Consider the following 15069-nt stretch of genomic DNA (forward strand, 5'->3'; position numbering starts at 1 on the left):
AGAATGGGGATTTCAGCGACGATGCCTGACTCACAACAGAGGACCAGAGGACGAAGAGAGCTGCCTCCGCCGCCGACCCCAGTCCGTGACCCGGCTGCTGGTGGCTTATCATCCCTCCAAACCTGAAAGTCCCTACCTCAAGATCAAGCAAAAGCTGGGGGGAGACATGTCTTCGGAAGGCGCAAGCAAGGCCACAACTTGAATGAATGAAACTGGGTTAAGGGTACCAGGAGCAGAATTTTCGCTGAAGTCAGAAAAAGAGAGGTCAAAAGATTTTTTTTTTTCCAGTGTGACAGCGGGGACAAGCGTGTGGGGTACACAGCCGGCACCGACAGGCTTTGGAGGAAGGTTGTATTGATCACAGACGCTGAGGACAGGCGATCGGGGCGAGCGGCCGGCGGGGACCATGAGCAGCTTCTCGACGCGTGCGAGCATTGCGGGGCTGGCCTGGGCTCTGGCGTGTGTCCTCCCGCGGGTCCTTCCACCAGACTCCAGAGGGCCGGGGTCCGAGGCCCGCCTCGCCCCCTGCGTGCTTGGCACACACACACACACACACACACACACACCCCTCCCGCTCCCGCGACCGCGCACACGCGCGCGGGCGCACACACACACACACACCCCCACCGGCCTCCCGCGCGCACGCGGCCGCGCCGAGCGCCCGACCCCGGCGCGCACCCGGCCTGCCGTGGGCCGCGCGAGGGGGTCCGGTGTCGAGCTGGCCCGGGGACGCGGGGCTGGCTGGCGGGGCTCGGGAGGCCTGGAGGCGGCGGGGCGGGCCCGCGCGGGAACACGGTCCGAGGGAAGGTCACTTACCCGCCGCATGGCTTTCAAAATCAAAGCCAACTCGTAGCGGGGCATGGCCCGGGATCGCGGCGCCGAGTGGAGGAGGCGAGCCGGGGTCGCGAGGCGCCGAGGGCGGGGACGCGGGGAGCAGAAAGTGGGGGGGAAATCGAGAAGCAGAGGGCCGGTCAGCTCCCGGGCGGCGACAGCACGCTGCGACCGTGCGAGCGGGGGTTTAAAGGCTCTGGCAGCTGCGCAGAAGGGTCGCCCCGCCCACCCGGGCCGGTCCCGCCCACCGGGCCCCGCCCCGCCCCTGGCCCGGAGCGCGCCCGCGCCTGCGCTTCCGCGGGTGCCAGCCCGCCCTCCCGGACGCGGCTCTCTGCCCGTTCCCCCCTCCCCGCCCCGAACCCGGGGCACGCGGACACGGTCTGAAGCATCCCGTGGGAGGCCGCATCCTCTCTCGACACGCACCCGTTCCCCGCCGCCTCCGCGCCTACCAAACCTTGGTCTCTGGAACCCGGTGGAACTTTCCAGGCCTGCCTGCCTGCCTTCCTCCCCGGGGCGCTAGGGGCGAGCGTGTGCGCGTGCGCCGCGGTGCGGTGCGCTGCGGTCTGGCTGGTGTGCGCCCCTCGCCCCGCGTCTCCAGGGAAGGAAGGCGGGGTGCTCAGGAGAGGCTGGTGCACCAAGCCGCAAAGAAACAAGCCTGGAACCGAAGGACTAATATGGGCGTTTTGTTGTGTGCGCCTTGGCCTGACCCAAAAGCAGGCTAAGGATGCGACTCTAGGCAATCATTCTTTAGAGGTTACCCCTGCTTTCAGGTAGAGGATCCTGAGAGTTCCCGATGGAGTACAGGAGCGACGAGGGGCGTCGCAGATGGTTCCAGGTCCAACACTCCCCCAGCACACACTGACACAGAGACAGAAAGCCAGGACTTCCTTCCCAACTAGAGTTGGGTGCTGTTTTCTTAGCTCTGCTCCTAAGGCACTGATCCGCTGCTGCTGTCCCCTGCTCCCAGCCTACCCCGCCAAAAGGCTCTCTAGCTGAAATGTTCTTGTAACTTTACAGGGCTCTAATGACTGGGAGTAATTTATTGAGCGCTCACTATCTGTATCTGGCACAACACTAAGACGGCGGTTGCAAGTGTTCTCACACCAGCTCTGCAAAGCAAAGCGTATTCGCCCTATTTTAGGTATTAGCAAATATAAACATGCAAGGATAATTTAATTAGTCCAAGGTCGTAGGCATGTAGAAACACAATTTGGGGCCCAACTGTCTGAAAAGCAGGTTCATTGCCTACACTTCTGGACCGCACCCCCGCCCCCCACCTCACAAGCCAAGATGTTAGTCATGTTCAGTGGCATTGGACATCTTTGTAAAGCACAAATGGAGACTATCTTCGTCACCTCCTCCACAAGCCATTTAGAGTTCCCTGCCACCAGAGATGAAGGTTTTGAATACAACCTGTGATGCCTGGGTTTTCAACATTTTCATTCCTCAGGTTTGCCCATAACCCGCACCCTTATAGACAGAAACTACACAATCCAAATCACCTACCTAGCAGCTACCACACTCCTGTTGGTTTGTTTTATTTTGTTTTGTTTGTTTTGTTTTTTAAGACAGCATGCTATAAACAAAGAACAGAAGGAAGAAAGAATTTCTGGACTTTTCAGAAGTGAATTCCAGATCTGTCTAGCATCCCACTTCAACTGTGCTTCCTGTTACCAATTCCACGGTCCAGTTTAGGAATGAGAAGATAGGAAGGAGTCCCACATTCCCAAACCAAGCAAAACACTAAATGACACTGAGCTAACCAACCTGGAGCGTCTCCTCCTGGAGGCACCACAGGCCCTGCCTGAAGCCCAGGGAGGTTTGAAATCCTGGTTCTCTACCTTGACAAGTGGAGTGAGGAAATCAGCCTGATCGCACAATGCCTCAGGGCAGGCGCGCCCCATAACCCTCCCAAGTCGTTAGCCAACCCCAGACTCATCCCATTTCTTAAATGGAAAAAGAAATTAGCTATCCTAATTCCCCCTCCCACTTCAATTTTTTAAAATAAGTGGTTGCGGCTTCATTCATTTTTCTCCTAAAATCATGAGAGATGATGATGCAAATTTAGCATCTTCCAACTAAAACTGCAAATTGAAATCCATCAAAATGATTTTAAATTGTATATATACTATACATAGCAAACGTAGACATATAAGCTTTTTCCACAGTATTTAGAGTATTGATCTAGAAAATACCTTTTAGGGTTTGAAAAATATCTAATGTGGTAGATGTGTAAGATTTTACTAACCAAAAATTTTGGTTAATTTTCGAGTAAATTCTTCTGAGGAAAAGAGAATAAAAACAGAAGTTAAAATCAAATATTCCCTGGGTCAGTTTAAACAACTCCGCCTTCTTGTTTTCTATTACTGTATGGGAGACTTGACCTTGAGCTTTCCATCACAATACTCAAAGATGGCTGAGACGTTTTATGGTTATTGTCAGACCTAACATTTTGAGCATTCGCTGTGAGCCAGGAAGCATTGTAAGTGCTTTGCATGTATTAATATTCTGACCATAAAGATGGGAATTATCACTCCTGCCGTTCACACAGGAAGCAAGTGAGGCTTAGTAGATCTTCCATCACTTGCCCCAAATCAGCCAGAACTCTGGACTTGCACACTTAACCCCAGGCGCTGCACCGCCTCTCCGGGCCCACTAGCCAATGTAGCAGCTACTAGCTGACCAACTTCTCCGCCGGCTCCCCTCCAGCACCGACACTAAACCCTCCCTGAAGGCTGCTTCCTTCTCCCCTCAAACCACTGTGTGTCTGTTTTCACTTTTCTTAAGCCTGTTGCTCTCTCAGCTTGTCTTTCATTTCAACCATATTTCTCAACGGTATCCAAACCTACCCTGCCCCTTTCCAGACTTCCTAGGTCCTGTGTGAGCTGGCTATCACTAGGGGGTCTCCTCATCTCCTTTCCAGGAGCTGTTTCCCAGGCATCTCTGTCAGGATCCTGGCTGCCATCTTGATCATCTCTTCAGAGTCCTTTTATCCTCCCGGGACATGAGTGTGGCTGTTCTCCAACAGAGGCAGCATCCCGGTAGCTAGGATCAAAGGCACGGGGGGAGCCATAACCCAAGTGCATTGGAATTTGGCTGGGGGGAAATTTGAGTTGATCTGCCCTGCCAGGATCCCGGTCTCCCGTGGCAGGGCAGGTGGGCAGTGGAAAGTGTATAAAATCCAGTGAGTTCCCTGTCTGTAGATAAGGAATCTGATAAGGAAACAAGGTAAATTATTTATCCCAAGTCACACAGCCCTGGGCTGGCGCAGCTCAAAGGAAAACAAAAAGACAGTTTTGCTTACCGGCCTGTTCTTGCCATCTGTGGGCTCCAGCCTTGGGTTTTGCTGTTGTCCGTGGATTAATCTAAAGAGTGCAGGACCCTCCTGCATCTAAACGATGAGTTCTGACTGTTCCTGGGGAGAGGCGACCCATATACAAATCACTGTGCTTGTGAACCCTGCTGTGCCTGAATACATCCTCCAGAAAGTGAAGGAATGTGGCTTGGGGAAATGGCTGATCAGTTAAGAATGTTTGCTGCTCTTCCACAAGACCCAAATTTGATTCCCAGCACCCACATCACAACTACCAGTAACTTCAATTTTAGGGGATCTGGTGCCCTCTTCTGGGCTCTGAGAGCACCTGCACACACACACACACACACACACACACACACACACACACACACACACGGGGGGGGGATACACATAATTAAAAATAGAAAGTGGAGTATATAAGTCTTCAGTTAATGGATGAATGATCATGTGTAGCATTAAACCGTGTTCTAATCTGTTAGCCACGGCTCTTCATCCACCTGTCATCTTCTCCCTCATGAAAAGGAGATTCCCTTAAAGGCACACTGTATGTATTTCTTGAATCTCACCTCAGTTGGAACTGGGATTGCTCCACAGCCCTCTACTCCCATGACCTACACCCGTGAGGCCTGGCATGCCTGCCCGGTGTGCCTGCCCGGTGTGCCTGCCAGGTGTGCCTGCCCGGTGTGCCTGCCCGGTGTGCCTGCTGGGTGGCTTAGTGTGCATTAGTGTTTGTCAGTCAGTGGACTGATTTAGGTCACAGCATTTCAAACTTACTTTGTTTTTAACTATTTTACCTGTGACAGCCCCCAACCCCACCCCATCCCCGTCTTTCCTAAACGTTTACATGCAGCCTTCATGGACCCTTGCCTATCTTTTGGTCATACCCACCTACCTCGGATTCTCTTTCTTCTCAGTAAGTGTGGACTAATCCTTGCTGTCTAGATCATGTGCTATCGTGAAAGGAAAAAAAAAAGCTAACATCTTCATGGCTATTTCCCTTACCTCACCCTCTCCTGTTGAAAAGAGAGAAGTTGGTGCTGGAGAGACAGCTCAGCAGTTAAGAGTGCACGCTGCTCTTGCGGAGGATACAAGTTAGGCTCCTAGCATGTATGTGTGTCAGGTATGTGGCTCACCCCAGAGGAACCCAACACCTCTAGCCTTTGTGAGTGACTGTGTGTGTGTGTGTGTGTGTGTGTGTGTGTGTATGTGTGTGTGTGTGTGTAAAACACATACCATTAAAACTGATAAAAATAAATTTTCCTTAGAAAAGCTATGGAATGTCTTTTGGGAGATGTCCTCACCACATTTTCTAGTAAAGAGATACTTAATACATTTTTTAAACTATGATTTTAAAAAGGCATAAATACTTCCGCTGTCCCCACTTGCCACATTAGTTTTCCTTTGCTAACAGTGTTGTAGAGTGTCCCCCAACAGCTTGTCACAGGCCCACAAGGGTCCTTGATGTTCAATGTCAATAACGTTGGGAGGACAAAGCAGCTTTTCCCTCCACCGCAGCAAAGCCGTAAGAACGCTCTGGAAGCATTGTTCAGAGTTAGCAAAAGGGGGAAGACTGAGAGGAGACCAACACCACCTGCCCAGGGGTTCCAGGAGATAGGACTTCCTGCCTCAAGCACTGGATGAAGCTCTGAAGAGCATTCCTCCAAGCGAGGCCGGGGAGCGCAATGGTGCACCTGGGCCAGGCCTGCTCTCCACAAGGAGCTCTAAAATCACAGGTGGGAAGAGAGAAGATGGAGCAGGAAAGGACTGGAAGGGGCCGAGTGTGCGCAGAACGCAGAGAGACGTGCTACAGCTATTGTAGCAGGCAAAGGGGGTGCCCCTCGGCCATTGACGTTGAGGAAGACATGTTGGGACACCCAATCTGTAGCCCTCAGGACTGGATGTTTGAGGCTCCACTCATCCTGAGCCAGTTTTGTTTGGCCCACGTGTCTTGGGGATGTCCTCAGCTCTTAATTCCTAAGGCTCATTTCACAATTTAATTCATTTGTTCTCCCTCATGACATACGACTTTCCGATGTGCTACAGTGACATCTTTTATTACTCTGGTCTAAACAGTCAAGGAGGACAGTCCCACAGCAGGCCACCCTGAGTCTGGCTTCCAAATGACCCTGCCCCCTTTAGAATGTTGACAGACGGTGTCATGACCACCAGCCAACACTTCCTGGTCAGGTCAATGTTCAAGAATCGCCTGTCTGTGAAGACCATCCCACCCTCTGCTTGCGGGTGTGGTCTGGAGGTGGCTCTCGTGTGAACAGGGGAACATTGTGTTCAGACTGGATTGAACAGAGATTAGTCACAGGAATCAGCGTTGCAGGCACCAAATTATGCTCAACAGTTATTCAGCACACGTTGGTTCATGGTAAAGATTGTCTGAATAAATAGTTCTGGCCTGGATCTGAACTGTTTTGGGCTTCCTTTTTAGTATGGGACAAGACAACAGATTCATTGAAAAGAAAAAGAAATAAATGGGGATTGGAAAGATAGCCCAGTGGTTGATAACACTTCCTGCTCTTCCAAGGGATCTGAGTTCACTTCCCAGCACTCACATGGGGAAGCTCCCACCCCCTGTAACTCCAGCTCTAGGGGACCTGATGCCCTCTCTTGGCCTCTGCAGGGACATGCACTCATATGCATGTACACACACACACACACACACACACACACACACACACTTCAAAATAATACAAATAAATCTTGTTTTTAATGTATGCAGGAGGCAAAAGGAATTCCAACATAGAACATGAGACATAAATAAATAATCTTTTGCAGTGGAAAAGACATCTCATAGCAAGCTAAAACTCCTCAAAAGCAGATATGAGGGAAATTTTCTTGTTTTTGAGTTTAGAGTGTATTAAGTTGATCTATACCATTTCACTATATAATATATGTGTGTGTTTAGATTGTTTTTATTTTAAAAAATAAATCTAGTGGCAACAATATCAGTGGCTATCTATGCTATGGGGGTAGGGGGTAGAAATCCCTCATGTACAATGAAAATTACAAGATAATCAGATTTCAGGTGGTACTTTTCTGTGTAATTCATCTTGAACTGAGAACCTAAGAGTGTATGTAGGATCTATCTAGGGACTTTAGTTCCCAACTTGAACACAGGAGCCCCTCCATGCTGAGAAAACTTTGCACTGACCAGATGCTCTATTATTATTGCAGACGGAACAAAGTCATTTTAGCGGTATGCTAAATTATTACTATTAAGCGGTATTACTAGATTATTAGGTTATCAGATGGTGCCTACACATGGTTAACTTTCAGCAGTCATTAACTGTTTTCAGACCCTCCGATCCTTTATTCTTTTTTCTTCTTTGCTCTAAAATACCCAAAATCTAAATGAGATGGTGTCTAGGCTCAGGGATGACACTTCCTCTTCAATCAAATGTTAGCCTGGAGCAACAGGAGAGGAGAACCTGCCCCGGCCCTCGATGACTCTGATTAAGAAGTGACAAGCGCCACTGCATCAGCAGCAGCTGAGGAGGGCCACTGGTCATCTCGGGGCTCCGAGAGCAGTGCTACTGAACTGGACTCAAGCTGGGTGCTCACAGCCTCTTGGATGCAGGCAGAGCTCGGGGTAATGCCACCTGCAGTAGCAACACCCTTCAGACTCAAACCCTCGACCCCCCACCTCACTACCACTCACCTGGGTACCATGAGGCACATCCTCCAAGACGTGGTGGTCAAAGGCTTCTTCTGAACGCAGGTCTGATTCCATCTCTCCTCAGCCTATATATGGCAGTGGCTCCCCACTGCCCCCAAGGATGAAGTCCAGATTCCTCCGCGGGACTTACATAACCCTTCTTTCTGTGGGGTCCCTGCCTGCTTCCATTCCTTTGGCCACCCCTGGCCACACCATTTCACCATCAATCATTCCATCCCGTTAGCACGCCTATAGCTCCGTATGCCTATTCCCTTTGGACTTCTGCCTTCTGCCTGGAGTGCACATCTTTCCCTTCATCTGGTCTATTCCTGTTTCCCTCCCTCTTTTATTATGAACTATATCTTATATGCAGACATTGCACAAAGCACATGTAATCTAAAGGGGCGTCAGCTAACAACCCTTTCCACACCTCTGTAGAAACACCGCCGATCCCCTGACCCTTTCCTTGCTTTTCTTCATAGTCTTTATCTTTTGTGTACATGTTGCTAAGCAACAGCGTGTTCCTGCTTGTTTTGAATGTTGTGTGTCTTGTTCTCCTCCCCAACACTAGATTGATGAGATCTATCCAGTCATTGAACCCAGCTCATTTTCTCTGCGCATACAGCATTGTCCAACCAAACCGACATGGTTGCATTCTACCATCGATGAGGATGGGCTGGTTATCGGGTGGACAGTTATCACCAACAGTCCTGGTGGGAACATTCTTACACTTGTGGACTCATATTTAGATGTACATATGTGGGTGTTTGCTGAGACCTGGCCCTAGGAATGGAATGTACCTTCACGGTATGCAAAACTTCAGCTTGTCCAGCTAATTGCAAAAGGTTTTCCGCAGCAGCGGGCACTAATCAGCAGTTTCCTCCACAGTGTGTATGATTTTTGATAACTCCCGTTCTGCATTTTGACCCCTGCCCCCTAAGAAAGCCCACTCAAATTCTCAGAGACTGGGCCAGCGTGCTGGCTAGTTTTATGTCAACTTGACACAAGATAAAGTCGTCTGAGAGGAGGGAACTTTAAGAAAATGCCTCCATCAGATTGGGTTGTAGGCAAGCCTATAGAACATTTTCTTAGTGATTGATGGGGAAGGGCCCAGCCCATGGTGGGTGGTGCCATCCCTGGGTGCTGGGTGCTATAAGAAAGCAGGCTGAGCTAGCCATGGGGAGCAAGCCAGGAAGCAGCACCCGTCCATGGCCTCGACATCAGCTCCTGCCTCCAGGTTCCTGCCCTGTGTGAGTTTCTGCCCTCACTGCTTTCGAGGAAGAACTGCACTTGGAACTATGAGTGAAATAAACCCTCTCCTCCCCGACTTGCTCTAGGCTGCGGAGTGTCATCCCAGCAGTAGTAAGCCTCACTAAGACAGTTAGGTACCCCTTCTCCGCATTCTATCGTTGCCTGTCCTTCCTCCGCCGCCACACTAGCATACCTGATTATCCATGATGGATGTGGAAAAATGCTGGCTAGGTCCCCAGTTTCTGTTCCTCCAGGCCACTGCCCAGTTAGGCTAAAACTATACATTCCTCAGGCTTCTACTCCCCGTCAGTGATTGTGGTGTTGAACAAGAACTGTGTCCCGTAGGCTCTGGTATGTAAACACTTGGTCCCCGTTGGTGGAGCTGTGCTGTTGGGGAAGGTTATGAAGCCTTTAGGATGTAGAGCCTTGCTGAAGGAGTACGTCACTGGGGGTGGGTTTTGAGGGTTTATATCCTCGCACCACTTCCGGTTCTCTCTCTTCCTCCTCCTCCTCCTCCTCCTCCTCCTCTTCCTCCTCCTCCTCCTCCTCCTCCTCCTCCTCCTCCTCCTCCTTCTTCTTCTTCTTCTCCTTCTCCTCCTCCTCCTCCTCCTCCTCCTTCTCCTCCTCCTCCTTCTCCTCCTCCTCCTCCTTCTTCTTCTTGTTTATAATTGAGGCTACGATCTCTCAGCTCCTGTTCTGGCAACCAGCTGTCAGTCATGCCTCCCTCCCCTACCAAAAAAGAATTATTTCTTCCATAAGTGGCTTTTGGTCACAGTGTTTATCACAGCAACCAAAAAGGCACTAATACAGTGGCTGAGCAAGTTGTTGCACAGCCACAGGATGAAATACTGCTTGGCAGTATAAAAGAATGAGTTATTGGCATCGTTAGTAACACGGACGCCTCTCGATGAAGCTAATTTGGAAAAAAGTAGACTTTAAAAAGTACATATTGAGCCGGGCAGTGGTGGCGCACGCCTTTAATCCCAGCATTCGGGAGGCAGAGCCAGGCGGATCTCTGTGAGTTCGAGGCCAGCCTGGGCTACCAAGTGAGTCCCAGGAAAGGCACAAAGCTACACAGAGAAACACTGTCTCGAAAAACCAAAAATAAAATAAAATAAAAAATAAAAAGTACATATTGAATGTGTCCATTAGTATAAAATTTAAAAAAAAAAATGAAAAATGGCAGTGGCATAAAACACCAATGGTTGCTTTGAGTAGGAGTAAGGCAGAAATTACAAGGTATGCAAGGAAATTTTGGGGGCCTTGTGGTTAGATTTTTTTATCTTGATTAAAGCAGTGGTTTAGTGGTGTGTACTAAATCACATACTATCAAATATTTAATATCAAATATTATCAAATGTCTTACTTGCTGATTAGTTTGTTTTTGCAGTACTGAGATGGAACCCACAGCCTTGTACATGCTGGGCAAGTGCTCTACCTTTGGGCTTCATTCCCATCCCTTTACTATGTTTATTTTTGAAACAGGGTCGTGTTAAGTTGTCTAGCATAGTCTTGAATTCTCTGTTTAGCTCAGATAAACCTCAAACTTGCAATCCTCCTGCCTCAGTCTTCTAAATAGGTAAGATTACAGGCATGTACCAACATGCCTGGGTAATTATGTACTGATTATTAGAAGTCAATTATACCTCAAAATCTGTAAAAACATTCATAGCATTAGTATTCCCTAAGGAGTGAACGTCATTTTAGGTTATGGTTTGATGAGTCTATCTGCACGGTCCCCTGTTTCCCCTTTTCCAATTTCTTGGAAAGGGGCAAAGGTCACACCCACTTCTGGAATTCAAATTAATTAAGCCAAAATTAATAGTAAATATTGGATGAATTTTATTAATCTCTATAGACAAAGCAAAGATATGCAATGAGCAGCCATGTCCTCAAGAAGTTATAATCTAACAAGAGAGAACATCAATATGTCTTAAGTTAAATGGTTTCACAAGATTTAAGTACCAGTTCTAAAGAAACACAAAACATAAAAGGGAGCAAAGAACATTTGATTGCCTATGAAAGGTAGGGACAAAAAAATCCAAAGCGGTGAGCTGGTAAGATGTCTCAGCAGTTAAGGAGCACTTGCTGCTCTTCCAGAGGACCCAAGTTCAGTTCCCAGCACCCATGTTGGGTGGTTCACAAGTGTCTGTAACTCCAGCTCCAGGGAACCCAACACATTGCTTACTACTGTCTCTGTGGTTCCATGACTTCAAGAGGAAATGGAAAACATAACTTCAGTTGGAAAAGGATGGGGAGCTAACAGTCTCTGCTGGAGACCACGTGGTGGGGCCTTAGATGGCTTCCTACAAGTTACCCCATCGTAATGAGATGCTACACAGTCAGTCTGAGGCATCTATAAGGGATTATCAGAGTAAAATTACCAAAAGAGTTAGGCTTTGGTTAAATTTGATTTTACAGACTTATCAGGGCCCATAACTCAGAGATCAATTCTACACTGGGATTTTCTACTTATTGAAAACATAACACATAAGTTCACTTCAAAGAATGAGTTTAATGTATTTTCATGTGTGTTAGATAGATTTATTTAGGCTACAATCAATAGGAACTGGTTGTAGCTTGTTTATAAAGGGAAGGATGAATTATAACTGTGACGGATTTCTCGACAGATTTCTCTCAAGACTCAAGCCAATGTGCAGCTGACCCAGTCTTTGGAGCCGACCAGAAAGATATGTTCTCTGTTTTCTCTTTGTTTCTCTCCCCCATCAGCCTAATTAAGAAACCATTTTCTGTGCCTTCTAGTCAGCCCAATGCAAGAAAGTCATTCTCAGATCCTTGGTCTACGCTCTGTCTAATTCCCTTAACTGCCTAGACAGAGTCTGGGGCACTCTTCACCTTGTTGACTGGTTGGTTAGCCTAGCTTGGGCCAGGGACCCTCCACTGGACAAATCAGTTACCATGGCTGCCAAGAGCTACCTCTAAGACAGTTCATGTGGAAGTTGCAGTTCAGAGAAGCACCTTATGGCACCGGAGAGATGAAACCCGTTATTCTGTACGGGGAAAGCATGTTAATTTTACAAATGTGCGTACAAAACCTGTGGCGCCGAGACAAAAATACGAGGCAGAGCTGAGTGTGTTGACACCTATTCCAGAATTCAGGAGGTTGCGGCAGGAGGATCATGACTCTGAGAACAACCTGGTCTATGGAGTAGGTGTAAGGACAAATTGTCTCTGAAATCCCAGCACCAGAGAGTTGGGGGAAGGGAATGAACAGATCAAGGCCACCTTCAGTGGCATAATAAATTTAAATCTGCCCTGGGTCGTACCAGACCTTGTCTCAAAACAAAGAAAAGAAGAATAAGGCTGCTTGTGAACTATTGACTAGGCTTCTCTGGTCATAACAGAAACCAAACCATAAGCTCTGCTGTGGTCTGAATGTGTCCCCTACAAAATTTAGATAGAGTTTTGAAGATGTAATTAAGTTATAAGGGCTCCATATAGGGCTAGATGGTTTTATTTTCTTCTGTTTGAGTGGGGGATTTTTGTTTTTGTTTGTTTTGTTATTGTTATTTTTGGTTTTGGGGTGTTTTGTTTTATTTTTTGAGACAGGATCTTGCCTTGAATCAAAAATAAACAACATCCTCTCAAGGACTAAAGTTACAGCACCAGGTTTAGACAGTGCTGGACTTGAACTCAGGACCTCCTGCATGCTAGGCAAGCACTCAACCAGCTGAGCTACACCCCCAGTCACTCTTAGAGTAGCTTCATATTGGTAGTATGTTTGCTAGACCCTTTTGCCTTTCAGCCTGTAAAGACAGCACATCTTCCCCTCCCAAGGATTCAGTTTTCAAGAAACTTTCTTAGAAACAGAGACCATCCCCTCCCGGACAACCAGCCTTGCTGGCTTCTTTACTATGGACTTCCAAATCTCCAAAATAGTGACAAAAAAAATTACTGTTTTTTATGAGCTACTCAGCCTCAGGTGGCCTGTTACAGCAGTACCCAGCAAGCTAACACAGGCCCCAACACTGTCACTTGGGACTGTAATACCTAAAGAAGGCTTTGTTGATGCAGACAACCTCTTACATTTACTTGTTTTGATAAATATTCAAATCGTTGAAGTCAAAATGTTTGAAACCTAAGTTCTCCTAAGCCTTTATATTTAACTCATACCTTTTATTTTATTTTTTAAATGTAGTCAAGGTTAATTTAAATTTGCTGTTCCCCAGGCTGGCCCAATCCAATAGTCCTTCTGCTTCAGCTTCCTAAGTGACAGAATGACAGGCATGCCCCCACACAGCTACATCTTATTCCTATCTAGCGATTTCTGCATAAAAATAAGATTAATCAGTTTCATTTTCTTTTTAATATTGAAATGACTAAAGTTTGACATAGTAAGTGCTCCTAATTATCTAATTTTATAAAGTGATTTATAAAAAAAATTTTATAAAAAAATTTCCTAAAACATTTTGGGTACACTAGAGCTGATCTTCAAAAAATTACAGGACAAACCTGTACTCCTGAAATTACTAGAACTAAGAAATCTAGTGAAAGACATTCTCATAAGATCCGTGGTGAGTAGCTACTTCCTACTGTGAATTCTCACCCTTCTTACTTTTCCATAAAATTGCTAAGTTTTGATTCAACTTTTAACCCCCAAGCACAAATTGCATTTTACAGACTCCCTTGCAGCTACCTGTAATGATGTGACTGAGTGTGAGCCAATGAGAAGTGAGCAAATATGATAGGCAGCATAGTAGACCAATGAGAAATGAGCAAATATGATAGGCAGCACAGTGGACCACTTTCTGTCTGACTTACCAAAATAAGAGAGAAATAAATATCTATCTACATTGACCAATAGGTTAGGCTGTAGTACAGTAATACACCCTTCAAAGTCTACATATAAACTTAGTTAATTATAGTCTCTTAAATGGTTCAAAATTTCAATTCTCTGTACCATAAAAAGTTTCAAATTAAAATTGTAAAACTAATATGCCAATTTCTTTACTATATTAGATCATCAGTAGTTTCTCAGGCTCTTCGTCATGACCGTGACGTACTCTTCACCTCACACCAGAGACATCCCAGTCTGTTTTGTGCTATGGAATATGACAGATTGGGGAGATTCTAAACACAAATCTGTTTCTCATAGTTCTGGATGCTGAGACTCAAAGATCAGGATGACTTGCTGTGTCATCTAATGGCAGAAGGGTGAGAGTAGAGGATTCAGGTCTGGGGAAAGTGCAAGCTCATAAGAGAGGGCTGGACTTGTGTGCGGGATGCTCTGTGTGTGTGTGTGTGTGTGTGTGTGTGTGTGTGTGTGTGTGTGTGTGTTGGTTCTGGAGATTGAGTTCAGGGCCTCACACTAGCAGAGTGCCTGAGTTTGCTTTCTGTTGCTGTGACAAACACCATGACCAAAAACAGCTTGGAGAGATGGGGTTTATTTTATTTCATAGCCTTTTGGTCCATTACAAAGTCAGAGCAGGACTCTGGAGGCCGGAGCTGAAGCAGAGGCCATGGAGAGATGCTACTTGCTAGCTTACTTCCCCTGGCTTGCTCAGCCTTTTCTTATACAACCCAGTACCATCTGCCCAGGGGTAGCCTAGCCCACAGTGGGCTGGACCCTTCCACATCAACCATTAATCAAGAAAATGCCGCCATAGACATGCTCACAGGACAATCTGATGGAGTGCCAACCAACTGAGTGTCCTTCTTCCCAGGTTTATGTCAAGTTGACAAAAATGAACAAGCCTACAAGTCGAGGACCATGCTACAACTTAAACTTATTCTCTTTTATAAATTCCACACCTTCACTGATAGCAATAAACCTTTGCAGGGGTGGAGCTCTCTCTCCTGTCCTAACCACAGTCCCCTTTCCCAACGCTGTGGCACTGAAGATTCAATTTTGGCACATACTCTTGAGAGCACCTTCAAACTAAGGCAGAGCACTGTGTGTCGCTGATGCTAAGATGTGATCTGCAACGTTGCTTTAATATCTCTAAGGCAGGGGAAACGCTGCCATTACCATTGTTGATGGCCA

The 15069-nt window shown here is 47.1% G+C and overlaps 2 protein-coding genes across 4 annotated transcripts in view; both read right to left on the minus strand.

Moving 5' to 3' along the window:
- Slc5a3 (solute carrier family 5 member 3) overlaps positions 1-904 on the minus strand; it is a 28687-nt gene extending 27783 nt beyond the window's left edge. For all 3 annotated transcript variants that reach the window (XR_003735345.2, XR_005092503.1, XM_028877076.2), the window contains exon 1: positions 817-904. The gene's annotated coding sequence lies outside the window, so the exon portion shown is untranslated. The remainder of the gene's footprint in view (positions 1-816) is intronic.
- Mrps6 (mitochondrial ribosomal protein S6) overlaps positions 1-7889 on the minus strand; it is a 70673-nt gene extending 62784 nt beyond the window's left edge. Inside the window, exons 1-3 of the mRNA XM_028877050.2 lie at positions 7818-7889; positions 6376-6438; positions 817-1293 (exon numbers count right to left, since the gene is read on the minus strand). Coding sequence (XP_028732883.1) covers positions 817-1293; positions 6376-6438; positions 7818-7889 — 612 coding nt within the window. The remainder of the gene's footprint in view (positions 1-816; positions 1294-6375; positions 6439-7817) is intronic.
- Positions 7890-15069: the final 7180 nt, after the last annotated feature.

The sequence above is a fragment of the Peromyscus leucopus genome, chromosome 12 (assembly GCF_004664715.2).
Source record: "Peromyscus leucopus breed LL Stock chromosome 12, UCI_PerLeu_2.1, whole genome shotgun sequence".
Lineage (NCBI taxonomy): Eukaryota > Metazoa > Chordata > Mammalia > Rodentia > Cricetidae > Peromyscus > Peromyscus leucopus.